The sequence below is a fragment of the Apis florea genome, unplaced genomic scaffold (genome assembly GCF_048593485.1).
Source record: "Apis florea isolate Af1SG1 unplaced genomic scaffold, ASM4859348v1 contig_3203_pilon, whole genome shotgun sequence".
In the NCBI taxonomy this organism is placed as follows: Eukaryota; Metazoa; Arthropoda; class Insecta; order Hymenoptera; family Apidae; genus Apis; species Apis florea.
The window spans coordinates 734,462-755,929 of NW_028256723.1; the positions used below are offsets into that span (position 1 = coordinate 734,462).

A 21,468-nucleotide genomic window follows, 5' to 3' on the forward strand; every position below is an offset into this window, starting at 1 on the left:
CCACGCTCTCCCATTACGCGGGGTTCCGCGGCTCGCTACGGAGCCGAGAGAGGGGAATCACGAGCGAGCGAGCGAGCGTGTCGCCGCGTGGAGGGGCGAGGGAGACGGCGAGTAAAAGGTCGGCGGAGCAGGAGGAGGAAGAGGAGAAGTGGTGGTAGTAATGGTGGTGGTGGCGGCGGTGAAGGTGGTGGTACGAAGTGAAGGAAGAGGTGGTAACGATGGTAATGCGGTAACACAGGGGGTTCAGGGGAAGAGGAGAGTTGGCATGAGGACGAGGAAGTGGGGAAAGGGTGAGACAACGACGTGAAAGAGAAAAAGGGAGGAAGGAAGAGAGAGAGAGAAAGAGAGATAGAAGCTTACGTGTGCGGTGGAGGGAAAGTGAGAGAGAAAGAGAGAAAGAAGAATTAAGCGACTGGGTCGGAGGTGAGTGTGGGAATGGTAGGGGCTTTAGGTGCACCGGATGAGGGGAAAGGAGAAGGAGAGAGATCGAGAAAGAGAGAGAAGGCGAAGTTAGCGGAGGTAAACCGTGTCGTTTGAATCGTCCCGGTGGGGGTAACGTGGGCCGAGGCACGGGGAGGGAGGGAAGCCAGGGTGGGGGATACGAGTGGACCAACTGGGTTCGCCAGCAACCCGCGGTTCATTGACCGAGAAGTGCCGGGAGAGCCGAACGGTCGGCCGTGTGTTCGACCCGCGCTGCTAAAACAGAATTTGTACCGGCACTTTATGCGTCTCATCTACGCGGCTCGCGTGAAACCAACGAAGATGGACGGAACGAACGACAGTGAAGTAAACGCGAGGGGAGGGCGGCGAGAAAACGGCGGAGATAAGGAGTGGGAAACAGGGAAGATTTCGCGATGCACCGCGGGCAATAGTCGACGGGGACCAGGTTTGGAAGGAGATTGTTCGTCGCCTGGCGGGAGAGAGAAGATGGAGAACGCGGTAGCTCGAGGAAATGGGGTTGCAAAAATTTCGGCGGAGGAGGAGGGGCGGGCGTGGAAGAAGAGAGGAAGAGGGGGAGGCGATGCGTTGCGCTCGCGAATTCTGACGATTCAATTAGGCAAGTGCAACTCGCCACCTTGAAAGGAGCAAGCGTTTCCGGGTTCGCCAGATTTGATTTTAATCGTTCGATACGCGACAAGATACACTCTTCGTTAGGCGAGCCCCGATCGTGTACCGAATCACGTCGCCTGTTTCAATTAAGCGAATTAACGCGATGCTCGAACGTCGTTTTCAACGTCGCAACTGCGTCTTTTTCCATGAGGTATTTACCGTCGACGGAACGTTCGTACGGAACAACATTATATATACGATAAATAAATAGAAGCGGAAAATAATTGATCGAGAACGGCACACCCTCGACACCACGAGCTCTCTATTATCGTCGATCAAATCGTGAGACTGTACAGGAATAATATACTCGCGATGCAGAACCTCGTATGATATACCTGTGTCGTCGCCCGTCCGTAAATATTGTATATACACAGATCGAAACCGATCGATCGACGATAGATCGTTGCTGGATCGGGCGATGTTATCGGGTATATGGGAAAGGCTGGGGCTGTATCGACGCGAACGATCGAGTTAGACGTTGATCGGTTCGATGACTTATCTCCTCTCATTTGCCGGGGCACGCAACGATAGCCGCGTGTTTCCTGATCGAACCCCTCGATCAGGAACGAAGATGGCCGTCGTCGCTCGGAACGGCGACCGGCAACATTTACGAGAAAGGGATGAAGTTCCCGTGTAAGTAACTAGTCTGTCGACTGCCGGCGACCACACGGCCGCACACTTGTCGGGAAAGGAGATGCGCAACTCGGTGTAATGAACCTGGGAAACCGGTTACATCCGCGCGCGTATATATACAGATCGGTTCGCTCTGTACTTACGTTACATTACGCGGGCTGCTGCTATCCGCGATCGAGCGGATATTGCATTGCACACTCGTTCGAGGAGTCGAAAGGATTCCTCGTCGACGATTACATATCGACGAATTTCGATAAGTGTCTCTTTTTGACACGGCTAATGTGCAAGTTTCTGGGAAAAATATCGACTAAAATAGCATTAATCGCAAGTGGTTGTGTGTATCAAAATATGAAAAATTCGCTCTTCTAAGTGTAGAACGAGGATTTGTAGATTTATTAAGCCTGTTTTCAAATTACTCAACTGAAAATGGAAAATAATGGAAATATAACGGGCAAATATCATTAGAATATATAGTAATTCTCGTTTCCACAAATGGTCGTCCATTTCGCATTGGAGAAGTTCCTTTTGGAGAAATTTCGGGGACAGGGATGCTCGACGAGCGAAAAAAAAAAAAAAAAAGAAGCGAAACATGTTTGAAATTTCAACTGTTTCTGCAACACGGGTGCAACATTTATTTTCCGGATACGGTCTCCGCATTTTCGTGACGACCATCGAAAGCGCAGGTAATGCAACGGCGCATCCGGCTTGCTCGCTAAATCTATTTTATTCATATTCAATTACCCTCGGCTATGCGTTCGCGCAGTGAAAATAAATTCGCCGCAAATCCCTCGTAACCTACGGGAATAGGGTGCCGAATGATCGCAAATACTCGGAACAAACTCGCTGAGCGCGAGTTTATCGATATAAAATCCTAAAATATCCCTAGATTAATTCCCAAACAACTCGCTAACAGTTTGTCAACGGAATTATTTTTGTGATTAATAATTAATGCTAATTAAAACAAACAAACAAAAAAATTGAGAAAATAAAAATTCTCCGTTGAAAAGTATCTCCTCCGAGTTACGAAACTGCGCTCACAGCGATTGTTCAACGGTAACGCAGTGTTCCCTATGACGAAAAAAATAACTTTCAAGAACGACTCTCGAGGATTCCGAAACGAAATTAAAATGACTTTATATCGAATATATATAATAACGATTTTGACACGAAGATCAAATAATCGTTCTCTATCCTCAATCGCTCTATCCCCCAAATTCCTCCAAAACAAAAATTCCCTAAATTAAAAATTCTCGACAATCGACTCGAATTTTCGTTTCCGACGAGAAGAAATTCCTTGAACGAACGACGTGTTCCATTGTAAGAAGTAGGAAGGATGCAGTTTTAACTGGGGAAAGAGAAAAACGAAAGAGAGAGAGAGAGAGAGAGAGAGAGAGAGAGAGAGAAAGAAAAAAACACCGAGATTCAATTACCGCGGGGCGAAACGGCAAGAGCGGAACTTCCGGTCGCCAGAATCTTCCGGCTCGGCATAAAAGGAAGGATAAAGAAAGGGGTGAGGGGAGGAGGGGGATGGAAGAGAGGGATGGGAAGAAAGCTCAAGGGGAGAGGTACGTACGTGTCTAGAGGGTTGGAACAGGAGGAGGAGGAGGAGGAGGGGAGGGGATTTGGGGGGTTTAGCGCGAAAAGTAGCAGAGAGCTGGGATAGCAGAAGAGGTAGGTGGGATTGGTAAGAGGGAGGGTTGAAGAAAACACATAATAGGGTGGGGCGCTTTGCTGCCGCTTTTGAATCGATCCAACGCCGGCTACAGCTGGAGTCTCATCCCACACCGGTTCGGCCAGCGGTTCTCATTCTTCACGCTCCCCCCTCCATTTTCCTCCATTATCATCGCGAGAAAGATTATTCAGAGAGAGGGAGAGAAAAAGAGAAAGAGGAGGTATAGAGAATTTCGATTGGATTTGGATTAATCGAAATTCCCGGCCAAGAAGCAGTAGTAACTGCCTTCACAAGTGGTAAACTGGGTCGTGATACATGGGGGTGTCTGTTTGGACGTGTTGTATATGTGTGTCGAGCACGGATGAACGAGCTTCGAGTACACTTGTTAGACCTCCCCCCTCGAATACATCGGACGGTTATTAATCCGTCGTTGTCCTGAGCCTGATTTCTATTCGGCCGAACGATAAATCAAAATTGCACTTTACAATTTGGCCAGCCGTTTATTGAAACCATGATGGTTCGCCAGAGGTAATCGTATCTCGCCGATTAACTTGCAAACGATCGGCTAATTCCACGTTATCACCGTTCTCGGCCCCACCGATCGATCTCGAATTCGCTGATCCGTGGCGAACGGGATAAAGTCTCCGTCAAAGGGCGAAGAGTTAAAAGTCGATCCGTTCGAATCGCGAGAATTTTGTTTGCGGCTGGAAACGTGTGCTCCCTCGCTTCGAGGAACTGGGTAAGCGTTACAGGTGTTATCGATCAATTCGCGAGTTGCAACAGCTACCCCTGCCACCCCTGCTAACGTCGAGACAAATTTGAAAGGAAATTTATAGTACGCTACTGGATACAAATTGACGCTGCGTATCATACCGCAAACGCGATGAATGATCTCCCTTTAAAATTGTAACAATAATAATTTTCCCCCGTTGACATTATTCTACTCCTTGTTGTTGTATATTATCTCAAACCAATTCCACTTCGAAAGATCTTCGTCAAGATCGCTAAGAGGTACGGATAAACGTATTTCAAACAAACATTTTCCTTCAAGAGGGAGTTACTTTTGATGAACGAAGACTTGCCTCTTTTTTTTTTCTTTTTTCCTTCTTCAACGGTCTTCACAATAGGTCGCTAGTCAGCGTTCATTTAACCAGCTCGCGTGCACGCGAAGAAATAACCGGTGGTTTAAATTGGACCGGGGAGGCCGCGAGATCATATATAATAAAGACTCACCGTTGTTGTTGCGCAGGATAGAAGCAGGACTCGTTGCCTCGAGAGGGCTGCTGGGTTCTTCCGTGCTTGGCTCCCTCTTCACGCTGAAATGGAAACATCTATTATGTATTCAATCGAATAGAGCGCGGGGGATGGGTGGTGGAGATCGGCTGAAAGTAGACCAAGATCGACACGAAACGAAAAGAAAAGAAAGAAAGAAAGAAAGAAAAGAAAAGAAAGGAAAATCCATGAAACCAAGGTCGTTTCAAATCCTTCGTTTTTGTCCACGGATGCGTATCTTCCTTATCGCGTTTGCAGCGAGCAGAGGGGAGAGATCCTTTGACTACGGCCCTGACTCCATCCGAGCAATCAGGATTGACCCAGTTTTTAGTTCAATTTGCACGTGGAACGCGCGTTTGCCTTAAGCCAACCGAAATGAAAATGGACCAAAAGGAGAAGAGAGAGAGAGGGAGGAGGGAGAAAGAGAGAGGGAGAGAAAAAGTCGAAGATTAATGCAGGGAACCAATTGTCAGGGTCGAATGGATCCGTTGAAGGGAGGAGATCGTGTAATGGCATGTGATTTTAATGCGATTTTCGAGCGATTTCGATTCGTTTGAGGATGCATTAACGTGGATTAACACGTTTGTTACGACGAGCTAAATATAAAGGATTTTGCTGCGTCTTAAATGAATCGAAAGAGTTGCGTTAAAAATGTTTGATCAACGGAAAGTAGTATTCGTGCTGAATTTCTAATACTCTAATTTTCTCGATATTTATCTTAATTACGTAATACGTGATAGTATAGTTACATACAAAAGATTATCAAAATCTGGGATAAGAAACTTAGAAAATTCTATATTATTATAAAATTCTATATTCTATATAAATTAAATAAACTCTAATATTATCGATTTTCCAACGTATCGTAATTATTTCTATATACATTTTAAAAAATTTTTCCTGACGCACAATAGAAGATTAATATCTGTAACGCTATGTACTATCAACCGTCACGAATTAGACGAATTATCGACAGATTGGCGCAAATATTTTCGCGCAGCGGAACGTCTTTGAGCCGCCCGTTCAAAGTGGATCAGAATCCATCAATAACCGATAGATAGATCCAAGAGGATAGGACACCCGATCGACACACCCTCCCCCGCCCGGCATCTGGAAAGGGAAGCAGCTACCTCTATGAATAGATCTCCTATTTCGGAAGGCGAAGAGTACGCGTTATCGAGCGGCAACCAATACCCCTCCCCCACGACCGCTTTGAGGCGCGACAATGATGACAGAAACCGTACACGATGATGGTGTAGGTGCTGCACCGCTATTCCGAGTGTCGTCGATAATAATTGCTCTGCCGAGTTCGAATAGAATGAAGTGGGTCGGCCGAAAATATCCGTACCTAAAAGGTGGTTAAATCACGCGTGATCCGAGCTGCGAATACAGGGAATGAAGGATAGAGCAAGTCAGGGGATATACGTTGACCATTTCACGGAAAATTGAGAAAAAAAATTGGATAGATAAAGATCTGAAATTTTGATCTTGGTGGAAATAAATCGCTCAATACGATATGTTATTATTAAGGGTAAATTGATCGTATCGTTGGAACGTATGTTCTTTATCGTGTTTAAATCATGAAAATAATCAATATATCTTTTTTTATAAAAAATGTTGAAAAGCTCGCACGAGCCACTTCGAATATATCCAAAAGGGAATATCCGTAAAATGATTAAATTCTTGATGATTTATCAAGGATGAAAAGGAATGGTTACGTTATGTATAAAATGAGAAATAGATAAGCGATGATTTTAAAATATTATTATCTCGAACGAATTTAAATGCTGTTAACTGAGTTTAAATAAAGTAAAATTGTGATAATAAGAGTGTAACGAAGTGCATAATATCGTATTTCGGCCCCAGTCAAAGATATTAGAGTACAGATAACCGATACGAAATATCAAAGAGGAGAGTCAGCCTTGGAAAGGAATTGCTACTACAAACAACTCTTATTTTTAATCTAGCGCAAAAAGGATGTTTTCGTGTTCATCTGCTCAAAGTTACTTTGAAACAAGACGAATAAACCTAATTACGCGTTAATGCAAATTAGCGACACTTTTCGCATTTTAATTTCCGGTTGTACACGCATAATGAAAGAAGAATTAATATTAATTTCTTTTTCCATACAATATGTTGAATCAAAGAGTTGTTGCAAAACGTCGGAACGAAATCTATTATGTTCATGTGTGTTTGATGTAAATACGAAGTAATAAAGATTCTTCGTGAATGAATGATCTCTGTGAGTAAATCATAAGAGAAGATCATAATGAACGATTGCTACACTTCGAGAAAGTGGAAAAATAGAGAATCTCTCGCAAGTTCTCCGCTTAGATGCATAGTTAACGATAATTACTTGTGCCGAAAGTATGCCCGTAAAGGAAAAAAAGAAGTTAGAAACATCGTAAATACATTGAGCGGCTTGGAGGGAACTTTCATTTTGAAATAAGGATTGTACGATGAGCAGATGGCACGAAAAGATATGGAAATGAATTTTCGTACAGCGAAAAGGAAAAAAAAAAGAAAAAAATTAAACGTGAGAAGTAAATATCATAAATCAAAAAAAAAAAAAAAAAAACCAGAAGAAATTATACAAGAAAATTTATAACTGATATAACTGATAGTTACATGCGTAAGATGTTCGTAATATTCTCATCTATTAAATCGGTGTACGTGAAATATCGATTTTTCGAATAAAATTTTCTGCATATATAATTTTTTCGAAACATTATATATTTAAACGAAGCAATTCCCATTTTATTATAAATAATAAAAATTAATTTAAACATTAGAATTTAATAGAACTTTTATTTTTTTTTTCTTTTCTTACTTTCTTCATATTTTTTTTTTTTTTTTTTTTTTTTTTAACATCCATTTATTTCATATCACTTTCAAGAAATGCGACGCATAACGATAATTAAAGAAGATAAGTTCATGACAAATAATGAACACACAGTACGTGTATGTTCTGTATGAAAAAAATAACATCGTTCATGTGCTCATTGATCCAATCTCGAAGAAGCGTATTAACACATTCTAATCAACAATATTTCGACTTCCATTTCCCTGACTGAATTGTAGAAATATTAGACGTTGAAAAGGAACGTAAAATTTTTATTTTAAAACTCACTTATCCGATCTCTCTTTCGTGCTGGGCACAATGTATTCAATTAAATTTCTTTATTCACGCACTGTAAACCACGAACGAGGTTTTAACGGTTCCTGAGACCTTCTCCACTGCTTAAGTTTAAAAACAATGACCAAAGACGTCGAAATCAACTTGCCCGACCTGCAAAAATTTTACTCAAATTAAAATGTCACATTCATTTCCGTGAACCTTTTCACCGTAACTCGTGCGTCTCGTCAAAACTGGTTATATTCCGCGAACGCATAATAACAGCGATTAATTTCATAAATGAATAGATGGCAATTATAATTTTATGATGAAAAGAAAATAAGAAAAGAGAAACTCGTTAAATTCGTTATACCATACAAAAATTCAAAATATTGGTAAAACAAATTTTCTACAGATAAACAAATGAACGAATAAAAGGAACTATTGAATCATAATTGTATCATAAGATTTTAATCAATTTAATCAATTAATATTATTATAAATCACAATAATTTAGATTAAATTTTAGTTAGGTTATCTAATTTATTTAATTTTATATTTTATTAATTTTACTTTAATATGATAAAAATTAATGGAATAAAACAAAACGAGTGGTAAAAAAACCATTGAATATTTTTGTTTATATTAATAAGAATTTGGAATATATCATGGATTATTTTGTTCAGTAAATATGAATTTGATGAGTCAGAAAAAATCAATCAACGGATCTTAGTAATGTCATGTTTGACTTTGTATTTTTAAACAGACTGAATAAAAAAACAAGACTGAATGCGGAGAGGAGACGTGATGCTCTTAAAGTTTGCATTATTAAATGATACCTATACAATTGCATTCAGTTCCAAAAACATAATATCGTATAAAATATTATCATCTTTCTTAAAAAAGGCACTTTAAAAGATTATATACATATTTAAAAAATTTTGTGCACTTTGTTGAGTTATAAGTATAACGATTTTAAAGAACAACATTTTTTTATAATGCATGAAACGTTATTTTCTTATATTAAATGACATATTAATTTTATTTTAAACTTATATGAAAAAAATTCGTCGAAATATGAAAGGTAATTTAATACTTTTAAATATTACCGCCATTATGATATATTTCTTCTTCAATTGTAATTCCATTTGTAAATGCATATATATGTATGTAATGTATCTTTCTGTTAAAGTTCATTTCAAACAGACGAATACATAACCTAATATACTTACATTATATATTTTACACATTGAATAAACAATATTTTATATTAAATGAGTTATACATTTGATAACAACTGTTGAACAACTCTTGAATGGTTCTTCGTATGGGATCATTCAAATAGTGCTCAGCCTAACCTTAAGAAAAACACAAAACTCCGAATTCTTACCTGATAAAAGTCGAATCTGCTGCAGGACTGGAGGGTCTTGGTGAGGAACTTGCAGTGGACGCGGTATTGGTCTCCTCCACGTCCATCATCATTCATACCGACAATGACGGATCAATGCGAACGTTGGAAATTAACGAAGAATTATTTTAACGAGAACAGCAAAATAGGAATTAAAAGGGATATTATATGGAGGATAAATGATTTTGTCAGACCCGCCAGTCTCTGAATGTCCGATCCCGCGGGGGCAGAAACCATAAAATCGGGAAGCTTGATAAAAGGGTTGGGGGTTGGTTTCATGCGCCCGTCCACGAGCGCGGACTTACGGAAAACAACTGACAAACGATATTACCCCCACCGTAGATAACCACTATCCGGCGCCTCTAACCCTGCGCCGCGAACACCTGCCGCGCAGGAACATTATCATCGCGCAGGCGTTGTACCTTTAAAATATCCTTTTTGAATTTTTATGTAATTAAAAAAATTTTGCCATTTGATATTATTTGTACGTAATACAAATTGCAGATTAAAAATTTCAACTCGGAAATTATTTATATATGTGTGTGGAAATATATATGTGTGAGTAAAGTGAAAATACAATCGCATATTTTTTTTTTATTTTTATTTAATTCTTTTTAAACATCAGAAATAGTTTTTTCTTTTGTTGAATGATAATGACGAGCAAAAGTTTCTCCTACGAGCAATGGAAACACAAGAGAAGCTTCTGCATATATCTAGAATATTAATAAATATTAATTTAATCTATTTTATTCATTTTGAATAATATGTTTCACAAAAATATTCTTACTTTAACTGGTTTTGCATCCATTCGAATTTTACCCCATGAAATAGCTTCATCTGGACGAGCACCGCTATCACTCCCATCAAATTCTGATGCTGTATTAATAAATACAGAGTAATCAGCACCATTTCTCTAAAAAATAAATTATTTATTTTAAATCAATTCATTATCAAAGTTTTTTTATATTTATTTATTTTTTTTTTATTACCATAAGATTTGCATTACAAATATGATGTTTTACAACACCACCTCCAATAATAATCATGCCACTTTTCACTGCTTTCATAGCCATTGTATTTAATCTCCTAAGATCTGTAATATAATTAGCATTTGAATATATAAATAATATTTATTTGATGAATAAAATAAACCATAAATTATTATATATTTAAAAAAAAATAAATCATATATAAAAATTTGAAATTATTATTTTACAATAAGTTAAAACCTGAAATTATATCTATAATTAAGCCTGGGTTCTTAAAAGAATGAAAATACATCATATCACCAAGACTCCCATCTGTTAAAGCAGGACTAAACACCGGAATTTTATTTTTCGCAGCCCAATAATATATTGAATCTTCATTATTAATTTTTTCACCAAGTCTTGTTATTACTTTAGATGGTGTCCAAAGTATATCCTATTATAAAAATTATATATTCAAATATTAAATCTGTAAAAAAATAGAATATTAATTTTCATTTATTAAATCATACTTTTGTTTTCTGTTCAGTTAACATTTCATCTAATATAGGTATGATCCAATCTTCAAATAAACAGTAATTATTATTAGGTACTAATAGATTTCCTATTCTGTTGATACCATGTTGTCTAAGACTTTTTCCTTCTAAATGAAAATCTCCTATATATGTTGGTGCTAAGCATTTTATCAAATCTTCTTCTACACCACCTGCTGTGGTTACAATACAATCAATCTAAACAATAAATGCATAATTATTGATATTTAAATTATGAATAATATTGAATATGGTTTTTAAATATATTAACTAACCATTTTATGCTGTACAAGAAATCTTATAGTATCTCGAATTCCACATGAAGCCATATTAGATGTATATCCCAAAAATATTGTACACGAAGATTTTCTTCTTATAAAATTATCTTCTTCTAAAGTATCAATTTGATCATCTTCAAGGGGAATATTTCTAGCATTTATCATTTTCTGAATTTCATCTACTGCTAAACCAAAATTTCTTGCTTGAAAACCCGAATTTTTATATGTTTCAAACAAAGCATGATAATTAATTCCTTTATTCCAGTCATATCCTGAAATATATTGATATTATTTGAAAATTAAATTGTAAATTATATTAATTATTGATTATTCCAAATTTTTGAATTTCTCATTTTGCAAAGAAGTTATACAACCTTTCACAACAGGTGTTCCCATTGGTATAGGAGAACTTTGCATTAGTACAGCATTTTTAACAATTTCTGGAATTTTATTCTGTGAATTTCGTATATCATCATTCATTTTTAAGTCAAATTTATTCTATTTTTAAATTGTAATATATATATCAATATATATTAATATATATATATTGAAATGCTTTTTGAAATGCTTTTTAAATATACACTATAACCTAACATAACCTATGAAATCAAAATTCATAATACCATTTATTCACATATAAAAAAAGCAATGCTTTTTATAATAAGTTAATAATTGAATAGTTGTTATTATTTATATTAAGGTCATATTATATTAATATTTATTATACATAAATTGTAATTGTTTTTTAAAAAATTAATAGACTTCTTATATTAATATCAATTCCTATAAAATATGAAAATTTAAAGAAAATACTACATATAAAAATTAATATTCTTCTTTCTTTGGATTAATTTTTACATTAACGAATAATTGATTAACAATTTCCAATTAATAATCATTATTTAAATTTTGGATATATAAGTTTTTGTCGATGATCAACTGAGAAAGATTATCAACTATATAAAATAATTCGAAATCGAAATAATGTTTGTTTTAATTCGCTCATTATCATATTGATTGATATAATTTGATTTTTTAATGGAATATTTTTAATTAATATCAATTTTTATGCAATAGATTATCTGTCAAATATTCAGACAATTATATCTACATTTGTTCTATCAATTTTCTATACTTCAGTTGAATCGAGTTACCGGATGTAAACAAAATCACGTGATCAACAGAAATCAAAATTACATTCATAATTTTGTTATATAGAAAAACCTTTAATTTGATTGAATTATTTTCGCAATTTTAAATTTTAAATGATAAACTTTTAAATTTGAATATTTTCCTAACCATCCAAAATTTATTATAATAGAATGAAAATTATTTTATTAAATTTTATAATAATAGAAGGAAAATTATTTATTAATTTTTGATAAATAAATATTAATATATTTATTTATTTTGATATTTCATTTTAATAAAATAAGATTATAAATATTACTATTTTTTAGAATAAATAATATAAAAAAATCATAAATTTTTTAAAAGAAATGAATTATATACTGAACAAAATAATTGTAATTGTATAAAATTATATAATTACAAATATTACGTTTTCATAATATAAAACACTTATAATTTATGCTCAAATTCATATAGTAAATTTCAAAAGTATTAAAGCCGATACACAAGTTACAAATAATTTATTTGATTGTTATAAATTTTCCATATAGAAAAATATTATTAAAATATCATAAAATTTCCATATTAGAATAGAAAAAATTAAATTTGATAATAAAAATAGCTTCTAAATAAAAATATATTTTTATGAAGATATATATCAGTATAACGAAAACTAAAATTAATAATTATAATTATTTTACACAATAATTTAAATCGATTTATTAACATTTTAGTTAGTCAATAACTGAGGTTATAATATGTATTATATGTATGATTTATTTACTTCCGGTGATTCAATTTGTTAAATGAAATATACTTCTGCAGTAGTTTCAATAAGACAGGTGAGTGGCGTTGTTGTAGATTATGAATTCAAAAGAACAACGGTTAATCGTGTCTCGATGTATGAAGTTTATTTTATTTTCGTAAATAGTGGATATAACGCGAGTTCAATAAAGTTTTTGTTTTAAGCACCAAGCATTATTCTTTCATATATATTTAAAAAATAATCAAAAAATGGCTGATTTAAGTAAATGGGAATCAAATATACAGAAGACTGTTATAAAACTTAAAAGTACATTGTCTCAATTGCATAAAATATGGGAAGAAATAGGATTCAGCGAAGAAGTACGTGCTACATATTGCGAACAAGCATTTAATCATATAGACGATCTATTTTGCGAGATGGTTTCAGAATCAGAACATAAAAAAGAAACGCTATTAGTTGGTATTAGAGAGTTAATAGAACAAGTTGGTACTTTAGCAAAAGAATTAGGTACTAATGTTATGGTTGCTGGATATGAAGATTTACCTTTGAAAGAAGTAGAACAAGTGCTGCGCACTGATTTACATAAATTACAATATTGCAAGGAACAACGCATAACACATTTAAGAGAACTGCTTACAAAAGAAAGATCCTTATGTAAAATGTTAGGTACTCAGCCAATTAATATAGAAGATAAAGTACCTTCAGAAGAGGAACTTAATAGTTTTAAGCTTTATCTTGAAAAGCAAGAAGGTGAAAAAAATCGTTTAGAAGTTATTTTTAATGAAATGCGTAGAGCAATTGTTAGAATGATGGATGATTTGGGCATTTCATCATCATCAAATTTTGAAAATTTAGTGTATGAAAATAGTGAAGATTTTGTTTTTACCAGTAGCAATATGACTAAATTAAAAGAATTTCGAGATGAACTTAAGCATAAAGTGGATACAGCAAAAGAACATGTAGAAGATATTAAACAAGAATTAATTGCATTATGGAAATATCTAGATGAACCAGAACATATTTGTCAATCATTTCTTAATAGTTACGTAGGATATAGTGTAGCAACTATAAATGCATTAAATATAGAATTAGAACGTTGTAAAGAAAAAAGAAAGCAAAATATTGCTAGATATGTATCACAAGTAAGATCTGAGCTGGTTAAATTATGGGATTTATGTAAATTTAGTGAACAGCAAAGGAGACAATTTATACATTTTAATTCTCATACATATACGGAAGATTTATTAACATTACATGAATTAGAAGTAAAGAGAATTCAAGAATTTTATGAGACTAATAAATCCATATTTGAACTTTTACAAGAACGTGATAATCTATGGACAAAAATGAAAGAATTATTACAACGTGCAAATGATCCAGATCGTTTTTATAATCGTGGTGGTCAATTATTAATGGAAGAAAAGGAACGTAAAACTATTCAGAAAAAGTTGCCAAAAATAGAAGAGCAATTAAGGAATTTAATAAAGGATTATGAAAGTATACATGGAGAAGTATTTACTATAAATGGAATGTCAGTAGAAGAATTATTAAAAGAATCATGGGAACATTTAAATGAAGAGAAAGAAACAATAAAGAAGGCTAGAAAAGAAGGAAAAGACAAATCAATAAAAAAAGTAACATTAAGTGCTTCTAAAAAAACTGTTTCAAATTCATCCAAAAGAACACCAGGTATATTAAGTACTCGTCGTCATACACCAATTAATTCATCAAAAAGGAAACTTTTATTTAGTCCATCTCCAAATACTTCTGCAAAACGTAGAAACATAAGCATAGGAGGAAGTGGATCTAAAATTAAAAGAAGCAGGAAAATTCCTAAGAAAATATTGCATGTAAAAAATAGTAATAAAAAAGAAAACTCTATGTCACATAATTCAACTGCGACAGATACAACATATAGTCAATTTAAAGAACATTTAGAAGATAAAAAAGAACTACGTAGTTCTTTATTACCAGAACAAGTATTAGCAAATGCAAGTAAATCTAAAATAAAATCCAAACCGGTGCGAACACCTGCTAAGCCATTAAGAAAAAATTTACCATTAGCAACTACACCAACAACTCCAAAATTATCACAATCACAATTACATAAATCGCCTCGTAGTCCAAGAATTGCACATTCATCAAGACTTGCTACTGTATCAACACCTTTACCTATAATTTTTTGAAGTAATATAAAATTTTTATTTATATAATTATTAATATAATTGATAAATGAAACTATTAAATATCTTTAAAATAAATATCTTTTAAATATTTTAATTTTATTAACAAACAATATCTTAATTATTAAAAAAAATTAAATAATAAATTAAATATTCTGATAGAATTTAATTAAAATAATTGTATACTATAATATTTGATAATTTATGTTCTATTAGAAGGAATAATAATTCATGTTATTTCTCTATGTATATTACTACTTTGTTGGTAATGTCTTTCATGTTTTGATATTAATTGTAATGCATTTTATGCATATATATGCAGTATGAATTACAACAACATATAAAGTATTATTGTATAAGTAAATTTATCAAATCATAAAATAAACTATCGATTTTCTACATATATAATACAGACATATAATTGTATGATTTCTTTCAAATTATTAAAATTTATTGATTATAATATGATATCTTATTAACTAAATTGAGTCATCGGAAATAAAGAAATCAATATCGTGTAATAGATGACTTCAATTATTAACTGATTAAATGAGAAGACAAGAATCGAAAATTATATTATTGCATAAAATGCGTCGGTGAGCACTGGCAACAGTTTTTGCTATAACTATTGTTTATTGTTATTAAATTTTTATCTCGAAAGTAATTTGTTTACTTGAATTCGTATGAATTTATTATTTGGGTATTGATACAAAAAATTTAACAAAAAAAATATGTATAAATATCCGAAACTTCGAACTGTATGAAAAAATGTAATACAGAATTAATGTATTTTTATATATATGAAGAAAGAGTATATTAAAACATTTATATTTATATTATAATTTTTATACCTTGTCTAACAATTTATTAAAATATTATTTATAAGTCTACATTTAATAAAATGAAAGAAATTTATAAAAAAAACTTACTTGGTAAAATGAACATATTGTGTATAATCACATTGTACATTATAATTTTTTTTTTATTATTTGAAACTTTAGGATAACATATTATAATTTAAAATTTTATAATAGGATCGATTCATATTAATGGAACAGAAATTAATGTCATTGATAAATGCATTAAAAGATTTTGACGATAGAACAATATCAATCTTTATATAAAATATTATTTTAAATTACAGATATTTGTAATAATATCTTACGTTTTATTATTTGAAAAAATGTTATGTATACCTATACATCATATAAACATGTATAAATCGATTTATTCACAAAATCATATGATAGGATGCAAATACTTCCGTTTCCGCTTGACGCCATAGAAGCAGTTGTTTGAGAATTCTCTTTGTATGAGGGTTATATTAATTTTATTGATAAATATTCAGAACTTTATACATTTATTAAAGTGGATAATTAAAATTTCAAAATGGGTGATATAAAATCTTTTTTTCATCAATGGTGTACAAAAAATAGCAAGGAACCACAATTTGATGTGAGACAAACAGGTATCATAAATAATTTTATAAACATTATAAAATTAAAAATTTATTAAAAAACTAATAATTTATAGGACCGAAACATCGACATCGATTTCTTTGTGAATTGCGAGTACCTGGATTTGACTATGTGGGTGCAGGAAATTCAACTAACAAAAAAGATGCTCAAGGAAATGCAGCTAGAGATTACGTTAATTATTTAGTTCGTACTGGACATGTGAATCCAAACGATGTTCCAAAAGATTCAGGAAATGTTCAATTGAATTTAGGAAATATTAAATCAGAACCTTGTAGTCCAATAAGACCTGTGTTTCAAGATGGAATGGGTCCAAATGATATAGGTCAAGCATATAGAGCTTATAATGAACATGGTCAAAGCAATTATACCTATATTGATAGAATAGCAGATCAGAAAAAAGTTGAAGATGCAGAAGATGTTGATGTAAATTCTAGAATTCATGGAAATTGGACTATAGAAAATGCTAAATCAAAACTTCATCAATTTATGCAAACTAATAAAATTAACACTGATTACAAATATACCCCACTTGGTCCAGATCATACGAGGTATGGATTGTTTCAATGTAGCTGTTTACTTTTACATTGGGTTGGAAATTATTACTACAATATTATGATTGCATTTGAAGTTTCAATATTAAAGAATCTGTTTCAAGATGACAAAAACAAATTGCATGAGTGATTTACCATACCATTTGAAATTCCACAAGACCATTTTAGAGTACGCTGTTTATTTACATTTAATGCTGGTACAAGAGAAAAATGTTATTTTCTCTTGCGCACAGATAAAACTGTTTAACCAGAACTTTTATTGAAATGATTCAATAACGGTTTTGGTGCAATCACTCATATAAATTTATTACACTGTACTCCAATGTGGTCTTGGATGTTTTCAAATGGTAAGTTGAATTTATGTCATTATAATTTTGTTAGATTTATGTTTACAGAAATTTAAAATATGTTTAAAATATTAATAATATAAATTTTTGTATAGGAGTTTCATGGCTGAAATGACATTTTATGTAAAACAACTTGGGAGAAGTATGTTAAATTTTTTAAATAAATATTTATAATTAATTTTTAATAACAAAAAATTTTAATAAAAATAAATTTTAGATATTACTGGTCGTGAAACTGGTTCAAATAAACAAACTGCGTCAAAAAGTTGTGCTTTATCTCTTGTTCGACAATTATATCATCTTGGTGTTATTGAGGCATTTAGTGGAACTTTAAAAAAAAATAAGGAAGCAGAACAAATAAAACCATATCCAATTAAAATTTCACCTGATTTGATAAATCAGATAAATGATGTTCTGTCATGTTTGAATATAACACCTGTTGACTTGAAATTAAATCAGGTAATTTATTGATCTTTGATTACTTATTTTTTGTAAATCTACAATGTTTTTATTAAATGCATTAAACTATAATTTTTATCATATTAATTTATATTATAGCAATTAAATATAAATGAAGGAAATAATCAAGCTAATGTTTCTATCTCTCTATTAACAAATCAAGTGTTAGATGATTTTATTTCATCTGCACCACAACCAGCTGGAGTGGTAAGTTGGTCTCCACCACAACAAAATTGGAATCCATGGACTGGTTGTAATATTGATGAGGGACCATTAGCTATAATGACTTTAGAACAATTATCAGATGATTTATTACATGAACAACGAGAAAGATTGCAACAAAATGATAATCTTCAAAAAAGTATTAAGGAAAGATCTAGTTTACCAGTTTTCTTAAAAAAGAATGAAATAATGAATGCTATTAATGAAAATTCTATAATTATTATTCGAGGAAATACAGGCTGTGGTAAAACAACTCAAGTATGTCAGTTTATTCTAGATGATTACATTGCATCGGGTCAAGGTGCATTTTGCAATATTGCTATTACACAACCTAGAAGAATATCTGCTGTATCTGTATCTGATCGAGTTGCTTCTGAAAGATGTGAAAATCTAGGACAATCTGTTGGTTATTCTGTAAGATTTGAATCTTGTTTGCCAAGACCTTACGGTAGTATAATGTTCTGTACTGTTGGTGTACTTTTGAGAAAATTAGAAGGTGGTTTAAGGGGTGTATCACATGTTATTGTTGATGAAATTCATGAACGAGATGTTAATTCTGATTTTATTATGGTTGTGCTTCGTGATATGATTCATATGTATCCAGATTTACGAATTATTCTAATGTCGGCTACGATTGATACAACATTATTTAGTAATTATTTTAATAATTGTCCAGTAATAGAAATACCCGGTAGATCATATCCTGTACAGCAATATTTCTTAGAAGATTGTATACAATTAACAAATTTTATACCTCCTATGGATTCCAAAAAAAGAAAAAATCGAGATTCAGATGATTTACCAACTGAAGGAGAACCAGAAGAGAACTTGAACAAAATAATTGATCCAGAATATTCTATACAAACAAAAAATGCTATGGCACAACTTTCTGAAAAAGAAATAAGTTTTGAACTTATAGAAGCTTTATTGAAATATATTAACGATCAAAGTATTCCTGGTGCTATATTAATATTTTTACCTGGTTGGAATTTGATATTTGCATTAATGAAACATTTACAACAACATCCCGTTTATGGAGGATTAAGTTATGTGATTATACCATTGCATTCACAATTACCGAGAGAAGACCAACGTAAAGTTTTTGATCCTGTACCTTCTGGAATAACAAAAATTATTTTAGCAACGAACATTGCTGAAACATCAATAACAATTAATGACGTAGTTTATGTAATAGATTCTTGTAAAGCTAAAATGAAGCTTTTTACTTCCCACAATAATATGACTAATTATGCTACTGTTTGGGCTAGTAAAACAAACTTAGAACAAAGAAAAGGTCGGGCAGGTCGTGTTAGACCAGGATTTTGTTTCCACTTATGTTCCAAAGCACGATTCAATAAAATGGATGAACATATGACTCCAGAAATGTTTAGAACACCTTTACATGAGTTAGCATTAAGCATTAAATTATTAAGACTAGGAAGTATTGGAAAATTCTTATCTAAGGCAATTGAACCACCACCAATAGATGCTGTAATCGAAGCAGAAGTTATATTACGCGGTATACTTTTCATTGAATAATATTTAATCATTATTAATATTTAATAGTATAATTATATTTATCAATTTTTTTTTCTTGAAAATTTTATTTTAGAAATGAAATGTTTGGATGAAAATAATGAACTAACGCCTCTTGGTAAAATATTGGCTCGGCTACCAATAGAGCCTCGTTTAGGCAAAATGATGATTCTTGGTTGTATATTTTGTGTTGGTGATGCACTTTCCACAATGGCTGCAAATAGTACAACATTTCCAGAAGTATATAATATGGGACCTGATGTAAGACGATTATCTGCTCAACAGAAATGGTTTGCTGGTGCAAGATATAGCGATCATGTAGCAATGTTACATGCTTTTCAAGCATGGGAAGAAGCTAGAGCTGGTGGAGAATATGCAGAGCAAGCATTTTGTGATTCAAAAAATTTAAGTATGCCTACATTGAGAGTAACGTGGGAAGCCAAGGTAAATATAAATAATTACTTTTTTATCATAAAATAATATTTTAATAATATATTTTATCTATAGTATCAATTGCAAGCACTTTTGCAAAGTGCTGGATTTCCAGAAGAAACTCTTTGCCCTACACCATTAAATTATCAAGCTGGTGCGGATGTTCGTCTTGATACAATTACTGCATTATTATGTATGGGTCTTTATCCAAATGTTTGCTATCATAAAGAAAAAAGAAAAGTTCTCACTACTGAATCTAAAGCAGCATTGATTCATAAAACATCAGTCAATTGTAGTAATTATGAACAAAATTTTCCATTTCCATTTTTCGTATTCGGTGAAAAAGTAATTATTTTTTCTATCTTAATAGATAATATTTATGATGATATTATATCATCATAAAATAGTGTTAATTTATTATTTATTTCTAGATTCGTACAAGAGCAGTATCTTGTAAACAAATGACTATGGTATCACCTATTCATTTATTACTATTTGGTTCCCGAAAAGTTGAATATATTGATAATGTGGTAAAACTGGATAACTGGATCAACTTAGATATGGATCCGATTCATGCAGCAGCAATAGTAGCCTTACGACCTGCATTAGAAAGTCTTGTTGTGAAAGCTGCCAAAGAACCAGAAACTATTTTAGAATTAAGTTTGAACGAACAAAAAGTACTATTTTATAATTTTTTTTTTTTTTTTTTTGTTGCATTTCTTTCAAATAATAAAAAATTACTTCTTTTTTTTTTTTAGGTACTAAACGTGATCAAATCATTATGTGGAATGAATGCTTGTCGTTATGAACTAGATCAGATTACAGGTGGTGGTTTTCAATCACGAAGGCCACCAAGAGGACATTCAACTGGTTTTCATTTGGATAGCGGTAATCCTTCAAAAATGATGCGCGGAGGTGCTGGTTATCGTGGGAGACCTTATAATGGAGGTGGTAACAAAGGCGGTTTTTCAAGATATGAGAATTATGGTGGATACAGAGGCGGTAGTAATAGAGGATATGGAATGAATAATTCACGCGGAAGAAGTGGTGGAAATAGAGGTGGTAGAGGAAGTTTTCGTAGTCGTTATTAATTATAGTTTTTAAATGATCTTATTAATGATCTTTAAATGACTGTAATACATTATCTTCTACTTAAAATGTATAATATTTTTGTTTTTATATTATTTCTTTTAAAATGTTATTACATTTTTAAGTTCAACAAAATTTTTGTTATCCCTCTAAATAGTACAAATAAAGCCTTAAAAACATTCAAAACTTGGAAGTATTAAATATATATTATCTATGAATGTAGTAGCGTCTTTTTGAAAAATTATTGCGATAATAGAGGAATGATTC

The 21,468-nt window shown here is 32.4% G+C and overlaps 3 protein-coding genes and 2 long non-coding RNA genes across 17 annotated transcripts in view; 2 read left to right on the forward strand and 3 right to left on the reverse strand.

The window, feature by feature from the left end:
* The window catches only part of Eip78C (Ecdysone-induced protein 78C), a 114,752-nt gene extending 105,418 nt beyond the window's left edge, over window positions 1-9,334 (reverse strand). The window contains exons 1-2 of the mRNA XM_012486961.3: window positions 9,193-9,334; window positions 4,649-4,731 (exon numbers count right to left, since the gene is read on the reverse strand). Coding sequence (XP_012342415.3) covers window positions 4,649-4,731; window positions 9,193-9,284 — 175 coding nt within the window. The 5' untranslated portion in view covers window positions 9,285-9,334. The remainder of the gene's footprint in view (window positions 1-4,648; window positions 4,732-9,192) is intronic.
* LOC147657118 (uncharacterized) lies at window positions 344-9,784 on the forward strand. The gene is made up of 2 exons (XR_015292780.1): window positions 344-423; window positions 9,218-9,784. It is a non-coding gene; the product is annotated as an uncharacterized LOC147657118 (long non-coding RNA).
* On the reverse strand, window positions 7,468-8,231 carry LOC147657119 (uncharacterized). Its single transcript, XR_015292774.1, has 3 exons — window positions 8,033-8,231; window positions 7,818-7,976; window positions 7,468-7,757 (listed from the first exon to the last, which is right to left on the reverse strand). It is a non-coding gene; the product is annotated as an uncharacterized LOC147657119 (long non-coding RNA).
* Window positions 9,785-16,362, reverse strand: Dhps (Deoxyhypusine synthase). 12 transcript variants are annotated; one of them, XM_086910822.1, is made up of 9 exons: window positions 16,253-16,352; window positions 14,963-15,076; window positions 11,382-11,606; window positions 11,005-11,279; window positions 10,709-10,927; window positions 10,440-10,632; window positions 10,200-10,303; window positions 9,998-10,123; window positions 9,785-9,923 (listed from the first exon to the last, which is right to left on the reverse strand). In XM_086910822.1, the coding sequence occupies exons 3-9, from the start codon at window positions 11,485-11,487 to the stop codon at window positions 9,825-9,827; spliced, it is 1,122 nt and encodes a 373-aa protein (XP_086766948.1). In that variant the 5' UTR covers window positions 11,488-11,606; window positions 14,963-15,076; window positions 16,253-16,352; the 3' UTR covers window positions 9,785-9,824. The 12 variants fall into 12 exon arrangements, with proteins under 12 accessions (XP_086766948.1, XP_003693918.1, XP_086766950.1 ...); XM_003693870.4 differs by having other exon boundaries at window positions 16,017-16,302; XM_086910824.1 differs by having other exon boundaries at window positions 11,382-11,460; window positions 16,253-16,296.
* On the forward strand, window positions 16,348-21,387 carry mle (dosage compensation regulator mle). Of its 2 annotated transcripts, none has more exons than XM_012486946.3 (9): window positions 16,348-16,555; window positions 16,621-17,113; window positions 17,559-17,605; window positions 17,681-17,922; window positions 18,022-19,663; window positions 19,757-20,124; window positions 20,188-20,457; window positions 20,544-20,789; window positions 20,871-21,387. In XM_012486946.3, the coding sequence occupies exons 1-9, from the start codon at window positions 16,477-16,479 to the stop codon at window positions 21,201-21,203; spliced, it is 3,720 nt and encodes a 1,239-aa protein (XP_012342400.3). In that variant the 5' UTR covers window positions 16,348-16,476; the 3' UTR covers window positions 21,204-21,387. The 2 variants fall into 2 exon arrangements, with proteins under 2 accessions (XP_012342400.3, XP_086766940.1); XM_086910814.1 differs by having other exon boundaries at window positions 16,353-16,555; window positions 16,621-17,463.
* The last annotated feature ends 81 nt before the right edge of the window (window positions 21,388-21,468 follow it).